General features: G+C 41.8%; 1 protein-coding gene across 2 annotated transcripts in view; it reads left to right on the top strand.

Moving 5' to 3' along the window:
* The first annotated feature begins 5,380 nt into the window (after positions 1-5,380).
* The window catches only part of HSPA4L (heat shock protein family A (Hsp70) member 4 like), a 61,386-nt gene continuing 46,473 nt past the window's right edge, over positions 5,381-20,293 (top strand). Inside the window, exons 1-5 of one of the 2 annotated variants that reach the window (XM_079772271.1) lie at positions 5,381-5,590; positions 5,685-5,882; positions 16,089-16,146; positions 18,769-18,909; positions 19,270-19,392. In XM_079772271.1, coding sequence (XP_079628397.1) covers positions 5,776-5,882; positions 16,089-16,146; positions 18,769-18,909; positions 19,270-19,392 — 429 coding nt within the window. In that variant the 5' untranslated portion in view covers positions 5,381-5,590; positions 5,685-5,775. The remainder of the gene's footprint in view (positions 5,591-5,684; positions 5,883-16,088; positions 16,147-18,768; positions 18,910-19,269; positions 19,393-20,293) is intronic. The other variant, XM_079772270.1, reaches the window with a different exon arrangement.

Here is a 20,293-nt window from a genome sequence, read left to right as displayed (position 1 = left end):
GCCATTTGTATATATTTTGATAGTTGGTTATTACTGTCAGTATTTTTTAAAGTGGTAATTCTACAATAAAGCATAAGCTTTTTAAAGCATTTAAATACTAAAAATCAGATAAATGTGGGTTTCCTTCCCACTGAGACTCAAACTCACTTTACTGAGACATTTTACTTAAAATTAGTTTACGTTATTTTTATTAGTTAAAATCTTTTTCTTTTGTGATGAAAAATTAAAATGTATAATGTTAAAATATAAGAAAGTTCTTTAAAAATGCTATTATTTTAATGTAATTATCTTCCTTTCCTTTAAAATCATATGACATATTTCTTAAAAGCTTATCAGAAGATGTCATCATTATATCTTTGGGCATAAGTAAGCTTTCTTACAACATCTCTACTAAAACAGCTCAGTTTATTACTAAGTATAGTGTTTATGGTATTATATAGCTTTTAATAAAAAAAACTGATAATGACATTAATGACTGTAAACCTGTAGTTGGAAAAAAAAGATACAAAATGGCATATATCTGCTAACTTTTTTCTTTAAATAAAATCTTGCTAATGTGAATATATCTTGGAACAGAAAAAGTCCCCTCAAAAATTAGTTTGTGTATTTTGTATTAATAAAGGAAGTTTAAAAGTTATATATGAGCTTTTTTTAAATTTTAATAAATCTTTATTGTTCAAATTATTACAATTGTTCCTTTTTTTCCCCCCCATAGCTCCTCTCCACCCGGTTCCCACCCCACCCTCTGCCCTTACCTCCCCCGCACTGTCCTCATCCATAGGTGTACAATTTTTGTCCAGTCTCCTCCTGCACCCCCCACACCCCTTCCCCCCGAGAATTGTCAGTCCACTCCCTTTCTATGCCCCTGATTCTATTATATTCACCAGTTTATTCTGTTCATCAGATTTTTTATTCACTTGATTTTTAGATTCACTTGTTGATAGACATGTATTTGTGGTCCTCTTTGGATTCCTTTTGTTTGGGGTTCTGTGCGCTTCCTGGACTTGTAAGTCTATTTCTTTCACCAGGTGGTGGAAGTTTTCAGTCATTATTTCTTCAAATAGGTTTTCAGTATCTTGCTTTCTCTATTCTTCTGGCACCCCCATAATTCGGATGTTGGTACGCTTGAGGTTGTCCCAGAGGCTCCTAATGCTATCTTCAAATTTTTGGATTCTTTTTACTTTTTGCTTTTCCGGTTGAGTGTTCTTTGCTTCTTTGTGTTTCAAATCTTTGACTTGATTCTTATGGTCCTCTAATCTGCTGTTGGGTCTCTGTATAATATTTTTTATTTCAGTCAGTGTATGTTTAATTTCTAGTTGGTCCTTTTTCATATCCTCGAGGGTCTCGCTAAATTTATCAGCCTTTTCTAGGAAATTCTTGAAAAACCTCATAACTGTGATTTTGAACTCTATATCCAGTTATTTGCTTTCCTCCATTTCTTTCATTTGTGATGTTTCTTTGTCTCTGCATTTTCGCTGCTTCCCTGAGTTGGTAGAGTAGCTTTGTGTGGTAGGTGTCCTATATGGCCCAGTGGCTCAGCCTCCCCCAGTTACCTGAGGTGGACACTTTTGGTGCACCCCCTTGTGGACTGTGTGCACAGCCTTGTTGTAGTTAAGTCTTGATTGTTGTTGGTATCACGAGGAGGAATTGACCTCCAGGCCAATTGGCTGTGAGGATCAGCTGTGTCTACGCTGGGCAAACTTCTGTGCTGGAGACACCCTTATGGGAGAAGATTTGCAAAAGCCTCTGTGCTCAGTTTGGATGGGGCAGAGTCTTAGGGTGGAGCAGACAGCCTTGGCTTCCCGTCAGCCCTGCCCTATGAGGCCCCTGGGTCCCAGTGTCCCTCAATAATCGCTGCAAGCACCTCTGAGAGAAAGCTGCCCTCAAGTTTTGCCAGCTGCCAGACAGTCCAGTTTCTCCCAGAATGAGTCTGGTTTCCCAGAAACTCGCCCGTAACTGGAGTTCAGCGCAGTCGGGAGCTTCCATCTCCCTCCTGCTTTAGAAAGCCAGCTGCGCACTCAGCCTCCCGTGCACTCAGCAGTCAGTCTTCTCTGCGCGCACACCTCTGGACCTCTGCCTTTCGCTGCTCCCCTGAGTCTCAGTGTGCTTTCTCTTTTCCTGACTGTCCAGATTCCCCCTGAATGAGTTTGGGTTTCCAGAGTCTCGCCCAGGACTGGAGTTCAGCGCAGTCAGGAGCTTCCGTCTCCCTCCCGCTTTAGAAAGCCAGCCACGCACTCAGCCACCAGTGCAGTCAGCCACCTGTCCTCTCTGTGCGCGTGTCTCCGTACCTCAGCCTTTTGCAGCTCCTCTGAGTCTCAATGAGCTTTCTTCTTTTCTTCTAGTTGTAGAATTTCTACTCAGCCAGCTTTCCTGTGATTCTGGATGGTGTCTGTTTTGTCTTTTAGTTGTAGTTTTGATATTGTTGTGCGAGGCAGCAGTTTAGGTGTTTACCTATGCCGCCATCTTGGTTTCTCCCTGAGCTTTTTTTAAATTAATCTTTATTGTAGAAGGTATTATAGATGTCTCTCCTTTTTTTCCTCATTGGTCCGCCTCCTCCCCCATCCCTTCCCCTCCCCAGGCCTTCACCCATACTATTGTCTGTGTCCATGGGTTGGTTAAGCATATAAGTTCTTCAGTTAATCTCCTCCTGCTGCCACCTCCCCTTCCCTCTGAGACTCCTCAGTTTGTTACATGCTTATGGCCATGTTACCCTCCACACGTGGACTATTAGACTTTAATTAGCTTGGATACTAAGCTACTCCCAACTGTAGCATGGAAAGGAAGCTCCAGATACAGGCCTGCTCCTGGAACCCCAGCTACAACTTTTCCAGGACTGGCTTATCCCAGTAAACTGGTTCTATTGAAGTTTTTGTCCGCAACTTCATTCTTCGATTTAGCGAGACAAGAACTTGGACTCAAACACCCACATTTTTTGTCAGTGGGGAAAGAAAAGGGACATCTGTAATACTCTCAAAAATAAAGATTTTTTTTATGGCTCCTCGTTCCCTTTTTATATTTTTTATGTTTTTATTAATTTTAGAGAGGAAGGGAGAGAGAGGGAGAAATATCAATGTGAAAGAAACATCGAACAGCTGCAAAGGACCAAGCCCACAACCCAGGCATGTGGCCCTGACTGGGAATTTAACTGGTGACCTTTTGATGCATGGGACGATACTCAACTAACTGAGCTACACCAGCCAGGGCCTCATTTAAAAAAAAAAAAAAAGTTTTGGTGTTTTGTTTTTTTTATTGATTTCAGAGAGGAAGGGAGAGAGAGAAAGAAACATCAATGAGATAATCATTGATTGGCTGTCTGCTGCACACACTCTGACTGGGGATAGAGCCCACAACCCTGGCATATGCTCTAACCAGGAATTGAACTGTGACCTCCTGGTTAATAGGTTGAAGCTCAATCACTGAGCCAGGTCCTCATTCTTAAAAAGGTAAACTTCTTGCCTACAGGATAAGGACTTATTATCATGGCATACAATGTCCTTCATGATCTAGCTAAACTTCAGCTGTACATCATATCTGCCCTAGGCACCACAGGCATACCAGTAACTTCTGATTCCTCAAATACAGTATGTTCTTTGATGCTTCTGTGCTGTTGTACCTGTTGGTATTTTTATGTCATTTATTTTCTTTGCAGAGTTAAATAACATGCCTAAGGCCCTACTGCTAGTAAGTTAGGCAAGCCTGGGACTACAAATCGCTGTGATCCCCAAAGCCTGTCATGCTTCTAGCCACTAAGTATGCTCATTTCCTCCCAGGAAATGTAAAGAATGTGGTAACAATCTCATGCCCCTGGCCTCAACTATTTACTTTTACTCTGGTAATTTTAAGTGTTTTTTAATAGAAAAATCATTCTCACACCCTCATTATACAGACAGAAAGCATGGGTAATTAAATGGCCCTAGGAGATTTTGGAATAAATCTAGGTGGTGGGCCCAAGAGGATGATGGCTGCAGAGGCAACTGAGGGGGAGGGTCAAAGCCACGTGCCACCAGGGGTGGGTTTCTATGGGGAGCCCAGTAGCCAATCCCCATTGTGCTCACACACTGGCCAGCGGGAGGCCCCTCCCCAGCCTTCAGTGTCCCTGACAACCGCATTGTCCACCAGGAGCTCCAGTGAACTTCTGAAGAGGTGTGACTCCCTAATGTAGAAAGACCAGAGTCAAAGCAATACTGTACATTCCAGTTTCTCTTGAAAATGGACTTCATGGTCCCTATAACAATAGCAGCAGGAGCTATAGCCACACTTGCTGTTGCTGCTGTTGTAGCATTGATAGTAGTAAAAAGCATAAATTCTTTTAAGAAGTGGAGAAATAATGACAATACGAGTGCTGAAAATTTTGGTGAAACCGTCAATTTCAAGATGGAAACAAGTAGGAAACAGGATAAAGAATCGATCGAGAAGGAACAGAAAGTATCCGAAGAATTAGTAGAAAAGGAACCGAAAACATCCCAAGAATCGGGTGAGAAGAAACAGGAAACATCTGACGAAGTGGATGAGAAGGGCCAGGAATCTTACGAAGAATTGGGCAAGAAGGAACAGGAACCCCATGAAGAACTGAACCAGAAGGAACAGGACAGCCAAACTCCGTAAGTGTAAACTATGACTTGGTTAATTTTAGAAGGACAGACATCAGATGCTGATCACGTGAGAGGGACACAGGGCTGGGCCACACCAGGCTGCTATCCTGCCTCCCACAGGGCAGACGCTGGAGGGAAGCCCTGGCTTGCTGGGTGTACTGGTGGCAGACAGACAGATGGTCCCTTTCCTGAAAAGTCGGTTTTCGGCGGCAAGGGTTAGCGGAGGGGACTGCATCTTTAGAATGGGGCGAAGGAAGTTACATGGAGGGAAAGCTGTCAGTGTGCTGGTTTCTTGACCATTTGGTTTTGGGTATTTCAAGCCCTGGCAAGGAGAAACACACACACACACACACACACACACACACACACACACACACACACACAAAGATCTGTCCAGTCACCTTTCACACAAGGCATTGAAGTGAAAAGGCCGCTTTCCCCGCGTGGCGGCTCCCTTGGGCGAGGCGGCCGTGCTGCACAATGGGCTCGACCTCACAGAGCCGAGCGCGGCGGGCGGCACGTGGGCGCCTCGGGACGGCGAGGTGCTGGGCTGCGGTTGGCCCCTGCAAGGCTGGGAGCCGGTTTCGGTGGCATCCCGCCGCTGTGCCAGGCGTGGCCCCGGTTGCCAACAACAGCCAGGGCCGCCTCGGAAGCCGCGGGGCGGAGCGCGGGGCGGGGGCGCCGCTCCCCGAGCCAGCCGCAGTGCTCCCGGCCGCCGCGCGAGGGCAAGCGAGCCGGCGCCGTTTCCTTCCTCCTCCCGGCTCCTCCGGCTCCGCCTTCCCGGTCCTCCCATCCCCCGGCTGGCTCAGCCTCCTCCATTTTCCAGATCTTTCTCGAACCCGCAGCTCCGCGAGCGGCCGTTGCCCGAGCGCTGACGGAAGCGGCCGAAGCAGCGGCTCGCGGGTCTCCCCGGAGGCCGAGCGCGCAGGCTCAGAGCTCGGTAACTGCCGGTTGGAGACGCCTGACCCGCAGTGGAAACCCAGGCGGCGGAGGCGGCGGTGCGGCGACCTCTCTCTCTCCGCGGTTGCCCGACGCGCTGCCCTCGATTTAAAGCGTAGCGACTTCGGGTCACCTCTTCTTTGCTTCTCGTAGGAGTCGCAATCCCAGGAGCAACAGCCCAACAGAGGACGCGGTCCCCACCCAGGAGCTTTCGGCACCAGCATCCCGACGACTCGGCGGCGGGATGTCTGTGGTTGGCATTGACCTCGGCTTTCTCAACTGCTACATCGCTGTAGCGAGGAGCGGCGGCATTGAGACCATCGCCAATGAGTACAGCGACAGGTGTACCCCGTAAGTGCCATGCCCGGTCCCAATCACGGCCCTGCGTTAGGTCCCGCCGGATGACTCCTCGGGATGCGCGCCGAACCCGGGGTGACAGGTGCAGCTCGGCGAGCCGGGTGGGCGTCGGGCTGCCGCCCCGCAAAGCGCCAGGGACTTACCTTTGCGCATCTCTACTTTCTGTGCCCGCGCCCCCCGCTCGTTCCCTAGCGGCCCTGCTTTAGTTTGCGGCAAGGGGTTGGGGTGGGGACCCCCTCGACGCCCTGAACATTAGAGAAAGATCTCCCATTACTTCTTTCTAGTGGGGCTTGCGGGAAATTCTCGGCCGCGGGCGCCCCCCCACCCTTTGCCAGCCGAGTGGAGAATTCTGCATTCATTCTGCCCTTCTCTCCTGCATTCATTCCCCGTCTCTCTCTGCGTGACAGCTTTCTCGCAGAAAAGTAAGAAAATGAGAGCTTAGACTGCACACATCGGAAGATGAGTTATAGGGTCATCTGGCCCAGAAAGCTTTTTTCCCCCTTTCTCTTTTCTTTTCTTTTTTTTTTTTTTTTTTTTTTTTTTTTTGAGCCAGTTGAGGTGTGCAGGGTTTTACCCCAGTGTCCCTGAGAATTCCAGGTAATGGCCCGGTTTCCAGGGGCGTGTGTATTAACACGTATTAATAGGAGAGAATTGGGGATGGGAGTCGTTGGCCTCTTGTATGGGTAATGTACATCCTTTAATGGGAAATGATGGTGTTAGACTCTATCCAAAGCGCATTTCTACAGAATGAATTGTTGTGAGAGTCGGAGGCGGCTGTCCTGTATAAACATGCTTGAGGAGTGATTGTGTTGCGAACACTTGATGAAAGACTTAAAAGAAGTGGCATTATGTCATGGAAACATGTTCCATTGTTTCTCTGGTCTGGGAAGATTGTTGGCAAAATATATAATTAAGGCAGGGATATGAGAAATTGGCTTCGTGTTGTAGGCTCTTGTTACCGGTAATTTTATGAGGAAACCAAGTTTCCATGTCTAACCTTCTATGGACAAGAAACTAAACATGTTAAGTTGACCTTTACAAATGATCCAAAATATAATAAATATAAGACTAATCTTAACCAACATCAGTGTTAAGCTAAGACTTTAAATGATTAAATTACTGAAATTCTATGAATAATTCTTAAATATGTCAAGATATCCAGGAGTAGCTTACTTGAAGCAGTCGGCTTTGGTTTCTTTGAAGAATATTCTAGAAGGTTTTATATAACCTTTTCCAGATATGCATTATATTTCTATTGAAATTTTGGGTATTTATATACTCAAATATGAGCTTAGGTCAGTTAATCTTCATAGTGTTGTTAAAACTCTTCTTTTTACATTTAAAAAATGTTTTCCATGTTCTAGTTGTCAAGCTAACATGACACAGATATTTCTAAGATATAAATATAATATGAAAGGATTCTATGGAAAAGAGGAAAGAAATGCTCAATTCCATTGGTTCAGCATCCATATAATTTTCACATTTGTTTCATTCTTTAACGTACATGATTATGTTTAAATGAGAGAATACTGTGTGTAAACCAAGGACAGTTTAATGAAACAAATAATTGCTTAATTTTGGCCTACAATTAAGGGCCAGGTAATTTAATATATTAATTCTTCAGACTTCACCTCTGTAAAGTTGGGAGTGCTTGTACTAGCCTCTCATGTCGTGCATTAATTGAAGAGGGAGAAAGAAATTAACAGGCATAAATTGAAATTAGCTTAATTTTTCTGAAAAATTTCTTCAAAGAATAATTATACAAGCAGTACATGCTCATTGTAGAAATACAGGCACATTAAAAGATGAAATTAATAATTATAATTATTCCACCCAGAAATAAAACTTGCATGGTTTTCCCTGTGTGTGGTTTAAGAATAGATTATGCTACTTTATATTGTTTGGTAACCTCATTCTATCTAAAACATATCTTTACACTAATTTAGCATTTTTATCATTTCCTTAATTTAATCTATCCCTTATTGAACATTCAGATTGTTTATATATATTTTTATAAACAACTAGAGGCCTGGTGCATGAAATTCGTGCATGGGGGTATGTCCCTCAGCCCAGCCTGCACCCTCTCCAATCTGGGACCCCTCGAGGGATGCCCGACTGCCCGTTTAGGCCCAATCCTATCTCACAATCCAGGACTGCTGGCTTCCAACTGCTCGCCTGCCTGCCTTCCTCATTGCCCCTAACCGCTTCTGCCTGCCAGCCTGATCACCCCTAACCACTCCCCTGCCAGCCTGATTGGTGCCTAACTGCTCCCCTGCCAGCCTGATTGCCCCTAACTGCCCTCCCCTGCTGGCCTGGTCACCCCTAACTACCCTCCCCTGCAGGCCTGGTCACCCCTAACTACCCTCCCCTGCTGGCCTGGTCCCCCGCCCAACTGCCCTCCCCTGCCCACCCAGTCACCCCTAACTGCCCTCCCCTGCCAGCTTCATCGCCACTAACTGCTCTCCCCTGCTGATCTGGTCCCCCAGCCAACTGCCTTCCCCTGCAGGCCTGGGTCCCCCCAAACTGCCCTCCCCTGAAGGCCTGGTCCCCCCCAACTGCTCTCCCCTGAAGGCCCGGTCACCCCTAACTGCCCTTCCTTGCAGGCCTGGTCCCTCCCAACTGCTCTCCCCTGCAGGCCTGGTCCCCCCCCAATTGCTCTCCCCTGCAGGCCTGGGTCCCCCCCAACTGCCATTCCCTGCAGGCCCGGTCGCCCCCAACTTCCCTCCTCTGCCAGCCTGGTCACCCCTAACTGCCATCTCCTACAGGCTTGATCACCCCCAGTTGCCCTCCCTTGCAGGCCTGGGTCCCCCCCAATTGCCATTCCCTGCAGGCCCGGTCGCCCCCAACTTCCCTCTCCTGCAGGCCTGGACCCCCCAAACTGCACTCCCCTGCAGGCCTGGTCCCCCACAACTGTTCTCCCCTGCAGGCCTGGGATTATTCCCCCCAACTGCCATTCCCTGCAGGCCCGGCCAACCCCAACTTCCCTCCTCTGCCGGCCTGGTCACCCCTAACTGCCCTCCCCTGCAGGCTTGATCACCCCCAACTGCCCTCCCTTGCAGGCCTGGTCCCTCCCAGCTGCCCTCCCCTGCTGGCCTGATCACCCATAACTGCCCTCCCTTACAGGCCTGGTCCCTCCCAACTGCCCTCCCCTGCTGGCCATCTTGTGGCAGCCGTCTTGTGTCTACATGGTGGCAGTCATCTTTGACCATGTGGGGGCAGCCATCTTGTGTGTTGGAGTGACAGTCAACTTGCATATTACTCTTTTATTAGATAGGCTAGAGGCCTGGTACACGGGCCTGCAGGGAAGGGCAGTTGGGGAGGACCCAGGCTGGTTTGCCCTGAAGGGTGTCCTGGATCAGGGTAGCGGTTCCTTTGGGGTATGGGGCAGCCTGGGCGAGGGGCCTGTGGTGGTTTGCAGGCCAGCCACACCCCCCGGCGACACAAGCATAGGCCAGGGCTGGCTGGAAGCAGGTATCTGGGATTTATTTTATCTTCTATAATTGAAACTTTGTTGCTTTGAGCAGAGGCCAGGGCAGGCCAGGGCAGGCGGGAAGCTTGGCTTTCTCCATCGCCGGGGGCAACCCAAGCCTCCTGCTCGCTCCAGCTCCATGGGGGCTGCCATCTTAGTTGGGTTAATTTGCATGCTCGCTCTGATTGGCTGGTGGGCGTAGCGGAGTGATGGTCACTTTACATGATTCTCTTTTATTAGTGTAGATATGGCAATAACTATCTTTGTAACTAAAATTTTTTTAAGTAGCTAATCTTTACTGGAATTTTTATGTGGCAGATACTAAGCTAAGATCCTTCTGTTTTACAGAGAGGAAGGGAGAAGGATAGATAGAAACATCTATCAGCTGCCTGACCCATTCACCCTAGTGGGGATCGAGCCTGCAACCTAGGCATATGCCCTTAATGGGAATCGGACTGTGATCTCCTGGTTCATGGGCTAATGCTCAACCACTGAACAACACTGGCCAGGCTATAACTAAATTTTTTACTTTTAATTCCTTCAAATAAATTTCTAGAAATAGAATTAATGTGTGTACATTTGAAAGGCCTTCAATATGTTTGTACTGTTCAATTAAGTATACAGATGGGGATTGGAATTTCCATTCCAGGCTTAATTATATCAGAGTAATTAGTTTCAAACATGGGAAAAGAAACTGCAGCCAAAGATCCTCATTCAATATCAGATTAAAGCATGTGGTCAACTAAAACATTCTGCCATGTTGATAATAGTGCTTGCACTATCATACATACCTCACTATTTCTATTAGTTTGGTATTACTAGCTATCTTTTTCCATAAGAAACCTAAAGCAGAGTTAAGTATCTTGGCCAAGAACTAGTAAGCAATTAGATTCAGTTCAGACCACTTTGATTGCAGAACCCCAATGTGCTTCCATTATCCATTCACATAAGGAGGGTATATACAGACTAAGTTACTGGGGGATGTAACGATCAAAGAGATAAATTAGCCGAAACCGGTTTGGCTCAGTGGATAGAGCGTCGGCCTGTGGACTGAAGGGTCCCAGGTTCGATTCCAGTCAAGGGCATGTACCTTGGTTGCGGGCACATCCCCAGTAGGGGGTGTGCAAGAGGCAGCTGATCGATGTTTGTCTTTCATCGATGTTTCTGACTGACTATCGCTCTCTCTTCCTCTCTATAAAAAAATCAATAAAATATATTTTTTAAAAAAAAGAGAGAGATAAATTACCTGGCCGTTACTGTACAGAGAAACATCTTTGTTCTAATAACAAACTCATCTATTTTTGGCTAGTTTCTAAGAAATATTATCTTGTTTTAAAATGTTTTAATATACTTTTAAGTTACTTTAATATATAAAAATTTAGTTTGTTTAAAAATTCATAAAAACATAATAACACAAAATATGTTAGTATAAACATAAAGGAAAGTATTGTGGAAGACTACTAGTATAAACAATTAACAATGGCTATTTCTTGGAAGTAGAAATTAGGGAGGGTGTGCTTTTAATACATAGTCTGTAATGTTTTGAATTCTTATGAATGACATATTTACAATAAGGAAAATAGATTTTTTGGATGAAACTATTCAAGATGTTTTTGTTAGGTGTATTGTTTTATCATCAAAATTTTGTGTGATCATACTTATTATTCAGTGCCCTGACTTTCTGTCTCCATTATTTTTCCCTATGTCTTTATCAGTGCGTGAATAACCTGACAATATGGGAAAATATTATTTATACACTACATCTCATATTTGGGATGTCCTCTTCAATGCACAAAAATAGAAATCACTTACTTTGGGGTACTACAATTTTTTATACATCAAAAATGCCAAACTAGCCCTGGTGAGGATTTTTTTTTTTTTAAGTAAAAAAAGGAAACCAAACTAAACAGATTAACAGTGACTATAGTTGGATAGAAGAACTTTATGGTGATGCATTTTGGGGGGAAGAGGAGGCTTTTACATTTTTTTATTAAATATTTTTTGTATTATATGAATTGCTTTTGTTTGTATATTTTACTATGAGCTTATGCCAATGTTGATTTAAAATGCTGAGCCCAGAAGGCATGGCTCAGGGGTTAAGCATCAACGGTTCAATTCCTGGTCAGGGCACATGCCCGGGTTGTGGGTTCCATCCCCCATGTGGGGTGTGCAGGGCTCACTCCCTCTCCCTTCCTCTTGGAAATCAATAAAAATATATTTAAAAAATAAAAATAAAACATAGAGTGCTGAGGAATTACACAAAGTAAATCTTCCCCTTTGTCCTTTTACAACCACCTCTTAAACTTAAGTGTGTATGTTCCTAGTTTTATGCAAGTATGTGAGCATATGTACATAATTGGGATGTTTTTCTATATGTTTCTTAACCAAATAGAATTACATAATACACATTTTGCAATTGCTTTTTAAAAAATATATTGTGGACATCTCAAACTTGTACATATGGCTCTTAATTTACCTTTTTAATGGTCATATAGTATAGATACACTGCTGTTAGTGGAAAATTCAAAATATTTTTCTGTTGACAAAAATTCAATGAACACCTTCACTTTTTTAAAACTCAAATTGTGCTGAGATGGGTGGAAGGGCAGACGTCTCACACTTTAGCATGCCAAAGCTAGGACTATAAAAATATTTTATTTTATGATTATTTTTATCCTCACCCGAGGGTATGGTTTTATTGATTTGAGAGAGAGAGAGGAAGGGAGAGAGGGAGAGGAGAGAGTAAGAAAGGAAGAGAGAAAGACAGAGAGAGAGAGAAAAGAAAAGAGAGAGAAACATTGATCAGTTGCCTCCCATAGATGCCCTGACTAGGGATCAAACCCAAAACTTTTAGGCATATGGGATGACGCTTCCAACTAACTGAGCCACTTGTTCATCTTTTAGTATGAATATTATCTAAAATAAAATAAAATAAATCTTCACTCATTGCCTTGAATTTGTGGGTGAGAAATTCTAAAAGGTTTCTAGAAGGCCAAGAATGATAAATACAAATTACATAATATCTGAGTTTAAGATATTTATTTATTTTTATTTATTTATTTTTTTAGAGAGAGAGAGAGAGAGAGAGAGAGAGAGGAAGAGAGAGAAACATCCATGAGGAGAGAGAATCATGGATCGGCTGCCTCCTGCACGCCCCCTACTGGGGATGTGCCCGCAACCAAGGTACATGCCCTTGACCGGGAATCGAACCCGGGACCCTTCAGTCCGCAGGCCGACGCTCTATCCACTGAGCCACACCAGCCAGGGCTGAGTTTAAGATATTTAAAGCTAACCACTTAATTTAAAACAGTTGATTGACCTCTCATATCATTATTAACTGAGCTATTGTATTTTTTAGAGTCGACTCAATGATAGCAGATGAAGCTACAAATAGTAATTGTGATCTTATAGAAACTGGCAAGGGAAGGTCAGAATTTTAAAAATAGGGATATATTAAAAGTGTAAGTGGTAAATCAAGGCATTTTGAATCCTTAGTTGAGATTGACAATGAAGCAAAGAAATTTAGAGTGCTGACCTTTTAAGTGAGAAGTCTCTGAGTCTGCTGGCAGTTTGTGTTTCCTCCATCCTAATCAAGCATGGCCTTATAAAAATAGTCTCTGTAAGAGAGAGAGAAAGTTAATCTTAAGTTTTAAGGGGAAATATAACTTTCTTAAACTAATATACTATCATTTGATTTTTATGCCCCTCCTCTTCTACAAGTGACATAGGACATTTAGAAGTTCTGTTTGTTTAGAGTTCTGTGGCATTCTCTGAGAATCTGTGACAGCCAATATAGTGACAATATTAGATTGAATATTATGGATTTAAGCTGCATTGTAAACACTCCTTTTTTTTTAGATACAAAATGGAATTTCTAAATAGTAGTTGAAATAATCTATAAAAGGATAATATATGTGGATTTTATGTTATACATTTCTTTAAATAATTGAATAACCTTTCCTATAAAAACTTATATCTGCCTAATATGTGATATAAAGTGTCCATTTCACTTGTTATTACTAAAGTTAGGTAAAAGTTTTGAGAGTGAATGGGTATTTATTTAGATTTTTCTGAAAATCCTTGGCAGATACTTATTTAGTGGTTGTGTTCTAGAATATTTTTGACAGAAAATTGGTATTTGTCTTTCATTGACTAGCTTATTTCACTTAGCATAGTAATCTCCTGAATAATTTTTAACTTTTCAATACTTTACTACCATTACTTGAGTCCACAGAAAATCTCATTCTTAGGTTGATTTCTCAAGTGTTTAAATTCTTTTGGAACACTAGATCCAAGTAAGATTGATTCAACAACTATTACTTATTAAGTGCTAGATTCTTTGAAATATACTTCATAAATATATTACATCACAGAGAAAGCTAAACAATTAAAATATAGCTAAAGGTCTTCAAACTCCTTTCTTTGTTCAATTTTCTGTCAAAAATATTCTAGAACACAACCACTAAATAAGTATCTGCCAAGGATTTTCAGAAAAATCTAAATAAATACCCATTCACTTATATGTGGAATCTAATGAACAAAATAAACTGACCAACAAAAGAGAGACAGAGGCATGGATACATGGAACAGACTGACAGCTGTCAGAGAGAAGGCGACTGGAATAAAGAAGGTGAAGAGATTAGCCAAAGAACATATATGGCGTAACCCATAGACACAGACAACAGTGTGGTGATGCCAGAGGGAGGGTTGTAAGCAGAGAACTTTCATGACCTTAGTCTTTAGGAGAATTTCTCTGGGTATTATATTGAGAATAGACATATACTATATACTGGAAATGTCCTCAGCAAAACACATATTAAAATGCTTTCTCTTTTTTTAAGCCTTTATTCAGAAATCACCTTTACTACTAGTTTTTTCTAAACCTTATTATCTAGATGTGATTAGTCTTTTTTTTTTTTTTTTGCTACTGTCGTTCATAATCATATTCTGATTTTTTTCAATCTATATATATAAAAGCCTAAGCGACCATCCCAACCGAACGGACGACCGAACAGGCTGCGTGGGGTGACTAGGCTGGCAGGGGGTTAATGAGGGGCGACCAAATGACTGAGCAGCAGGCTGCTTAGGGCAACCAGGCCAGCAGGGGCGTTAGTGAGGGGCCACCAAACGACCGAGCAGCAGGCTGCCAGGGGTGACCAGGCCAGCAAGGGGGGTTAGTGAGGGGCGACCAAACGACCAAGCAGCAGGCTGCATGGGGCGACCAGGTCGGTGGAGGGGGGGGGGGGCTGTAAGGGGCAACCAGGCCGGCGGGGGGGGGGGCAGTTAGGGGCAATCAGGCAGGTAGGCAGAGGCAGTTAGGGGTGATCAGGCCAGCAGGGAGGCAGTTAGGGGTGATCAGGCAGGCAGGCAGGTAAGCAGTTAGGAGCCAGTGGTCCTGGATTGTGAGAGGGATATCCGACTGCCGGTTTAGGCCCGATCCCCAGGACAGTCGGACATCCCCTGAGGGGTACCGGATTGGAGAGGGTGCAGGCTGGGCTGAGGGGACCCCCTCCCCGTGCACGAATTTCATGCACCGGGCCTCTAGTAGACTATAAATTATCCAGAGAGTGATTGTAGCTAGTATGCACACAATGCCTATAACTATTTGTTAATTAAATAAATAATTACCTTAGTTACAATGGAAATCATGAAAATACTTTTTTTTATATATATATATATATATATTTTATTGATTTTTACAGGGAGGAAGGGAGAGGGATAGAGAGCTAGAAATGTCGATGAGAGAGAAACATCGACCAGCTGCCTCCTGCACACCCCCTACTGGGTATGTGCCCGCAACCAAGGTACATGCCCTTGACCGGAATCGAACCTGGGACCTTCCAGTCCGCAGGCCGATGCTCTATCCACTGAGCCAAACCGGTTTCGGCGAAAATACTTTCTTGAATCATTACATTATTGATAATAATGTTACTCTATACTTGCATTTATAAGCAGAATTATGTATAAATACTGAAATAAAAACAGTAATTGTATTGTTCAAAGCATTTACCTATATTCACTTAATTAATACAGTCCTATGAGCAGGTGTTACCGTTACTATCTTCCAGATGAGAAACTGAGGAAATAATGGTTAGGTGATTTCCACAAGGTTATTTACTTGTTATATAGCAGAGCCAGGATTTAGATCCAAGCAGCCTGTCCTTATTGAATACAGTATATTTTTTCCATTGATTTTTAGAGAGAGTGGAAGGAAGGGAGAGAGGAGAGAGAGAGAGAGAGAGAGAGAGAGAGAGAGAGAAAGAAACATCATTGTGAAAGAGTCATATCGATTGGTTGCCTCCTGCACTCCCCGGTTGGGGCTGGGAATTGAACCTGAAGCCCATGTACGTGCCCTTGACCAGGAATCAAACCCGCAACCCTTAGGGCCAGGGCTCATGCTGGAACCACTGAGTAACACCGACCAGGGTGAATCCAGTTAATTTTATTAGTAGGTCATAATCCAATAGAATTTGAAAAACAATTTTAGAAACCAACACAGTGTTGCCACCAATAGAACATTTTTTAAAAGTATAACATTTATTCTAACCACTTTTCCATTTCTTATGAAAGTTTGACAATATGTAAAGTTCTGATTTTAGATAACCTCTTTTTAAAATAGTACATGATTACCTTAATCCTTTTAATTTATTTTTATATAAGGTGAAGCAGAATAATAGCACATTGATATAAAAACACCATGGAAAAAAAACATTGTGTTTTTCCCCTTTTAGGGCCTGTATATCTTTGGGATCAAGAACTAGAGCCATTGGGAATGCAGCTAAGAGCCAGGTAAATTGTTAATGTAGATGTTTTGATTTATAGAAACAATTAACTGAATCTTGGTAACTAAGCTCCCATTTTACGTAAATTAAGAGTGAAAACAAAGAGTAGGGAAAATATGATAGATACTAAACCTTTGTATTTTATTATATATATTTTGCTTTGGTTTATAAAATATTTTTAAATTTTATTCATTAAAAATCTTTAGTTGTGAAGTTAGGATGTTCCATCATATAGCATCAGTTTTTCACTGGGTAGTCATTTTCTATGGGATATCCTATCTAGAATATACATTTCAACAACAAGTGAGTGATGTCTTGGTAAAAGAAGGTAGGAAGAATGGAGGAACTAATTTCCAGAGGAACCCAATGTGGCTACCAGTACTTGACATGGATCTGTTTGTTTTCATATTTCTAGGCTTCTGAAATACTTATGGTAGCACATTCACTTTTAACCCTTTGCACTCGCTTGCTTTTTTCTCAATTCCTTTATTCTACTCAGGATTTAATTTTTTAAATACCCCAGATTTTACAAAGCGTGGCAGTAGAATAAAAAACTGGAGTTTCTTTTCATACAAACTTATTTATTTGGATTTTTTTATATTGAGAATAGACAATTATTGATACAATAATTTCAAATTATTGATACATTCAAAGAGTATAAAAAGAGCTGCTACCGATGCTAACCGTGTCGAGTCACACTCGACATCCGAGTGCAAAAGGTTAATATTCCAGGCTACAGGTTCATTGTCCATGGACTTTGTTTATTGCCCTAAACTAAAAGCCCTTAATAATTTCTTTGAAAATTTTAATATATACCTGGGTCTTCTTTTCTTCATTATAAGATAACTTTGTTTAATGGGGCTTTTTCTTCATGACTTTGTAGGAATAATTGCTCATTTATCCAGGAATTTTGCTTATAATTTTTATCAAGTTTGTCTTATAATTGGTCTAGATATGAATAAGCTTGTATCTTCTACTTTCATCTATATATATAAAAGTCTAAGCGACCGTCCAGCCATTCGACTGCTTGACCAGTAGCTATGATGCTCACTGACCACCAGGGGGCAGACGCTCAATGCACAGGCATGGAAACATGGAACAGACTGATGAATCTCAGAGGGAAGTGGGAGGAGGAAGGGTGGAGATTAACCAAAAATCTTATGTTGCTTACTGGAGGCCCAGTGCATGGATTTGTGCACTGGTAGGGTCCTTCGGCCTGGCCTGCAGGGATCAGGTCGAAACCGGCAGTCCAACATCCCCCAAAGGGTCCCGGATTGTGAGAGGGCACAGGCCAGGCCGAGGACCCCATTGGTGCACGAATCTGTGTACTGGGCCTCTAGTTTGTACATAATTGTTGAGTTGGTTCCAAAATGCCCCCTTCACTGAAGTTTACATATCATATTCTGGCTAATCTTCTAAGTGTATCATAGATATCAGAGTATCTAAAGAAAGTTATTTCTCCTAAAGAGCTAAAGACCAACACGGTAATTCAAGATTCCTGCATTTTTCATCTCATAATTGAAGATCAACATCTATTTGGCTTTTAAAGGTCACTAAGAGGGCACAAATGGATCTCAGTAATATTCTATTGTTAGAACTACATGTTCTAGTTAAAGAAAAAATTGCTTTATCAAAGTACAAGCCATTTACTAGTTAGCACTTTAACGCAGCACCATGCTTCATGGAAAGAGTTTTAATTTACAAGCCTAGGAGCAATTCGTTGCAATGGAAGCAACATAGTAGTACATGAGAAATTTCATAAAGAATTATGTATTCAGAGGAAAAGAAAGATCGGACAATAAAAAAACATATTAAATAAAAACAAATGAAATTGGAAAGAAATAAGAGAAATCAAAGATACTAATTTCCTTGGGCAGCGATTTCAACCTTTTTCATCTCATGGCACACATAAACTAATTACTAAAATTCTGTGGGACACCAAAAAAATATTTTTTGCCAATCTGACCAAAAAAAGATATAATTTTGATTTATTTACAAAAATAATAATAATAGTGATTACCTACCCTATTGCTCCAAAGTGATTTTTAAAAAAAAAAAACTCAGGTGCCTATACTTGTATATAAGGAGTTCTAGTACCAAGAATTAACCAATCAAACACAATTATATGACCTATATATTTATGGTTCAAGACAAGGCATTCACACTTGATTGCTATTGTCACATTGGCTGTTGTCATTTTTTATTTGACAATCTAAGGGAAAAGAAGGTCAGTGCCCCGGACTAAATTATCAGGTATTTCATTTTTTAAAAATTCTTGTGGCACACCACTTGAAAATCGCTGTACTAGAGCAAAAGTGTTGAGGGGAACCAGACACAAGTTATAGATAGGTTTTGTTATTTGAAAAATACTTAAATTTTATTCTTTCTTTTTTGAAGACAGTAATTTTATATCTAACTTTCCTAGGAAAGGAGGAATATTGGGGGGGATAGTTTACATGCATATGTTCTCATTGTATAATTTTACTATTAGTAGGAAACCAGAAAAATGAAAGAATGTGTAATTCTGCACTTGGATGTGTAGGATAAAGAGACTTAGTGGTTCTCAAGTATTAGCATAGTGTTTATTTTTCATTTATTAAGTAATTGATAAAGTGTTTACTGCCAACAGATAGTCACAAATGTAAGAAATACAATTCATGGCTTCAAAAAGCTTCATGGACGATCATTTGATGATCCTATTGTGCAAACTGAAAGGATCAGGATTCCCTATGAGCTGCAGAAAATGCCTAATGGAAGTGCAGGAATTAAGGTAAGTTTATATTCCTGGAATACAAACATATATTTGAATTAAATAAACCAAATACCATATTTTTCTTCTTTATTGTTAGCTAGGAAATTGAATGATAAAAATTGCTTTTGTGGGAGGTAAGGATATGTAACAGGTAAAGACACTTTTGCAAGTAATTTGCTTGTAACAATGTGTTAGGCACTGAAACTTCAGAACTAAGAGATTATAACACTAGAACAGTCTTTTTGGAATATAACTTCCTTGAGCAAGGACTTTGCCTTTTTCACTGTTGTATATCCAGCAAGTATAGTGGAGATTTTCAAAGAATATTTATTGGATGAATAAATGACTCAATAAAAATCTCTCAACTTTTGGTTTCAGGTGCGGTACCTAGAAGAAGAGAGACCTTTTGCTATTGAGCAAGTTACTGGAATGCTGTTGGCTAAGCTTAAAGAGACTTCAGAAAATGCTTTAAAGAAACCAGTAGCTGACTGTGTGATATCAGTAAGTTTTACTTCAGTAATGAGTACTCTTGAATCCTATTTTCTAGGGTACTATAGTCCTTCCTTATCCATGGGGGTTAAGTTCCAAGACCCCTAGTGGATGCCTCAAAACATGATAATACCAAACCCTGTATCTGTACTATGGTTTTTTGTATGCATACATACCTTTTCACTTAAAGAAAGCAAGCACTTTACAGTTTCTTTTTGGCATATTCGAATTACCAGCATCACTACTCTTGCACTTTGGGGCCGTTATAAAGTAAAATAAGGGTGACTTGAACACAAGCACTGTGGTACCACAACAGTCAATATGATAACCAAGGTGGCCACTATGTAGGCCCCTGGGCAGATAGTGTATACAGCATGGATACTCGGGACAAAGTGATGATTCACCCAGGCAGGGCAGAGCAGGATAATACTAGATTTCATCACACTACTCAGAAGAGCATACAATTTAAAACTTATGAATTGTTTATTTCTGGTATTTTCCATTTAGTATTCTCAGAACTTGGTTGACCATGGGTAATTGAAACCGTGGAAAGCAAAACTGTGAATAAGGGAAGCATCCTGTATTAATGTTATATTAAAATGATTTTCTTTCCTTTCTTTATTGTTTCTGCCCTTATCCAGTAAATAAACTAAATCCAGTTTTACTTTTTTGTTGTTGTTAATCCTCACCGAAGGATATTTATCCATTGATTTTTATTTTATTTTATAGAGAGTGGAAGGGAGAGGGCGAAACACAGAGAGGAAAATGTCGATGTGAGAGAGACAGATCGATTGGTTGCCTCCCATATGAGCCCTGACTAGGGCCAGGGATCAAGCTTGTAACGGAGTTACATGCCATTGAATGGAATCGAACCCAGGACCCTTCGGTCCACAGGCCAATCGCTCTATTCACT

Source organism: Cnephaeus nilssonii (assembly GCF_951640355.1).
Source record: "Cnephaeus nilssonii genome assembly, chromosome: 5".
Taxonomy (NCBI): Eukaryota; Metazoa; Chordata; class Mammalia; order Chiroptera; family Vespertilionidae; genus Cnephaeus; species Cnephaeus nilssonii.
This window is presented reverse-complemented; position numbering and strand designations above follow the sequence as displayed.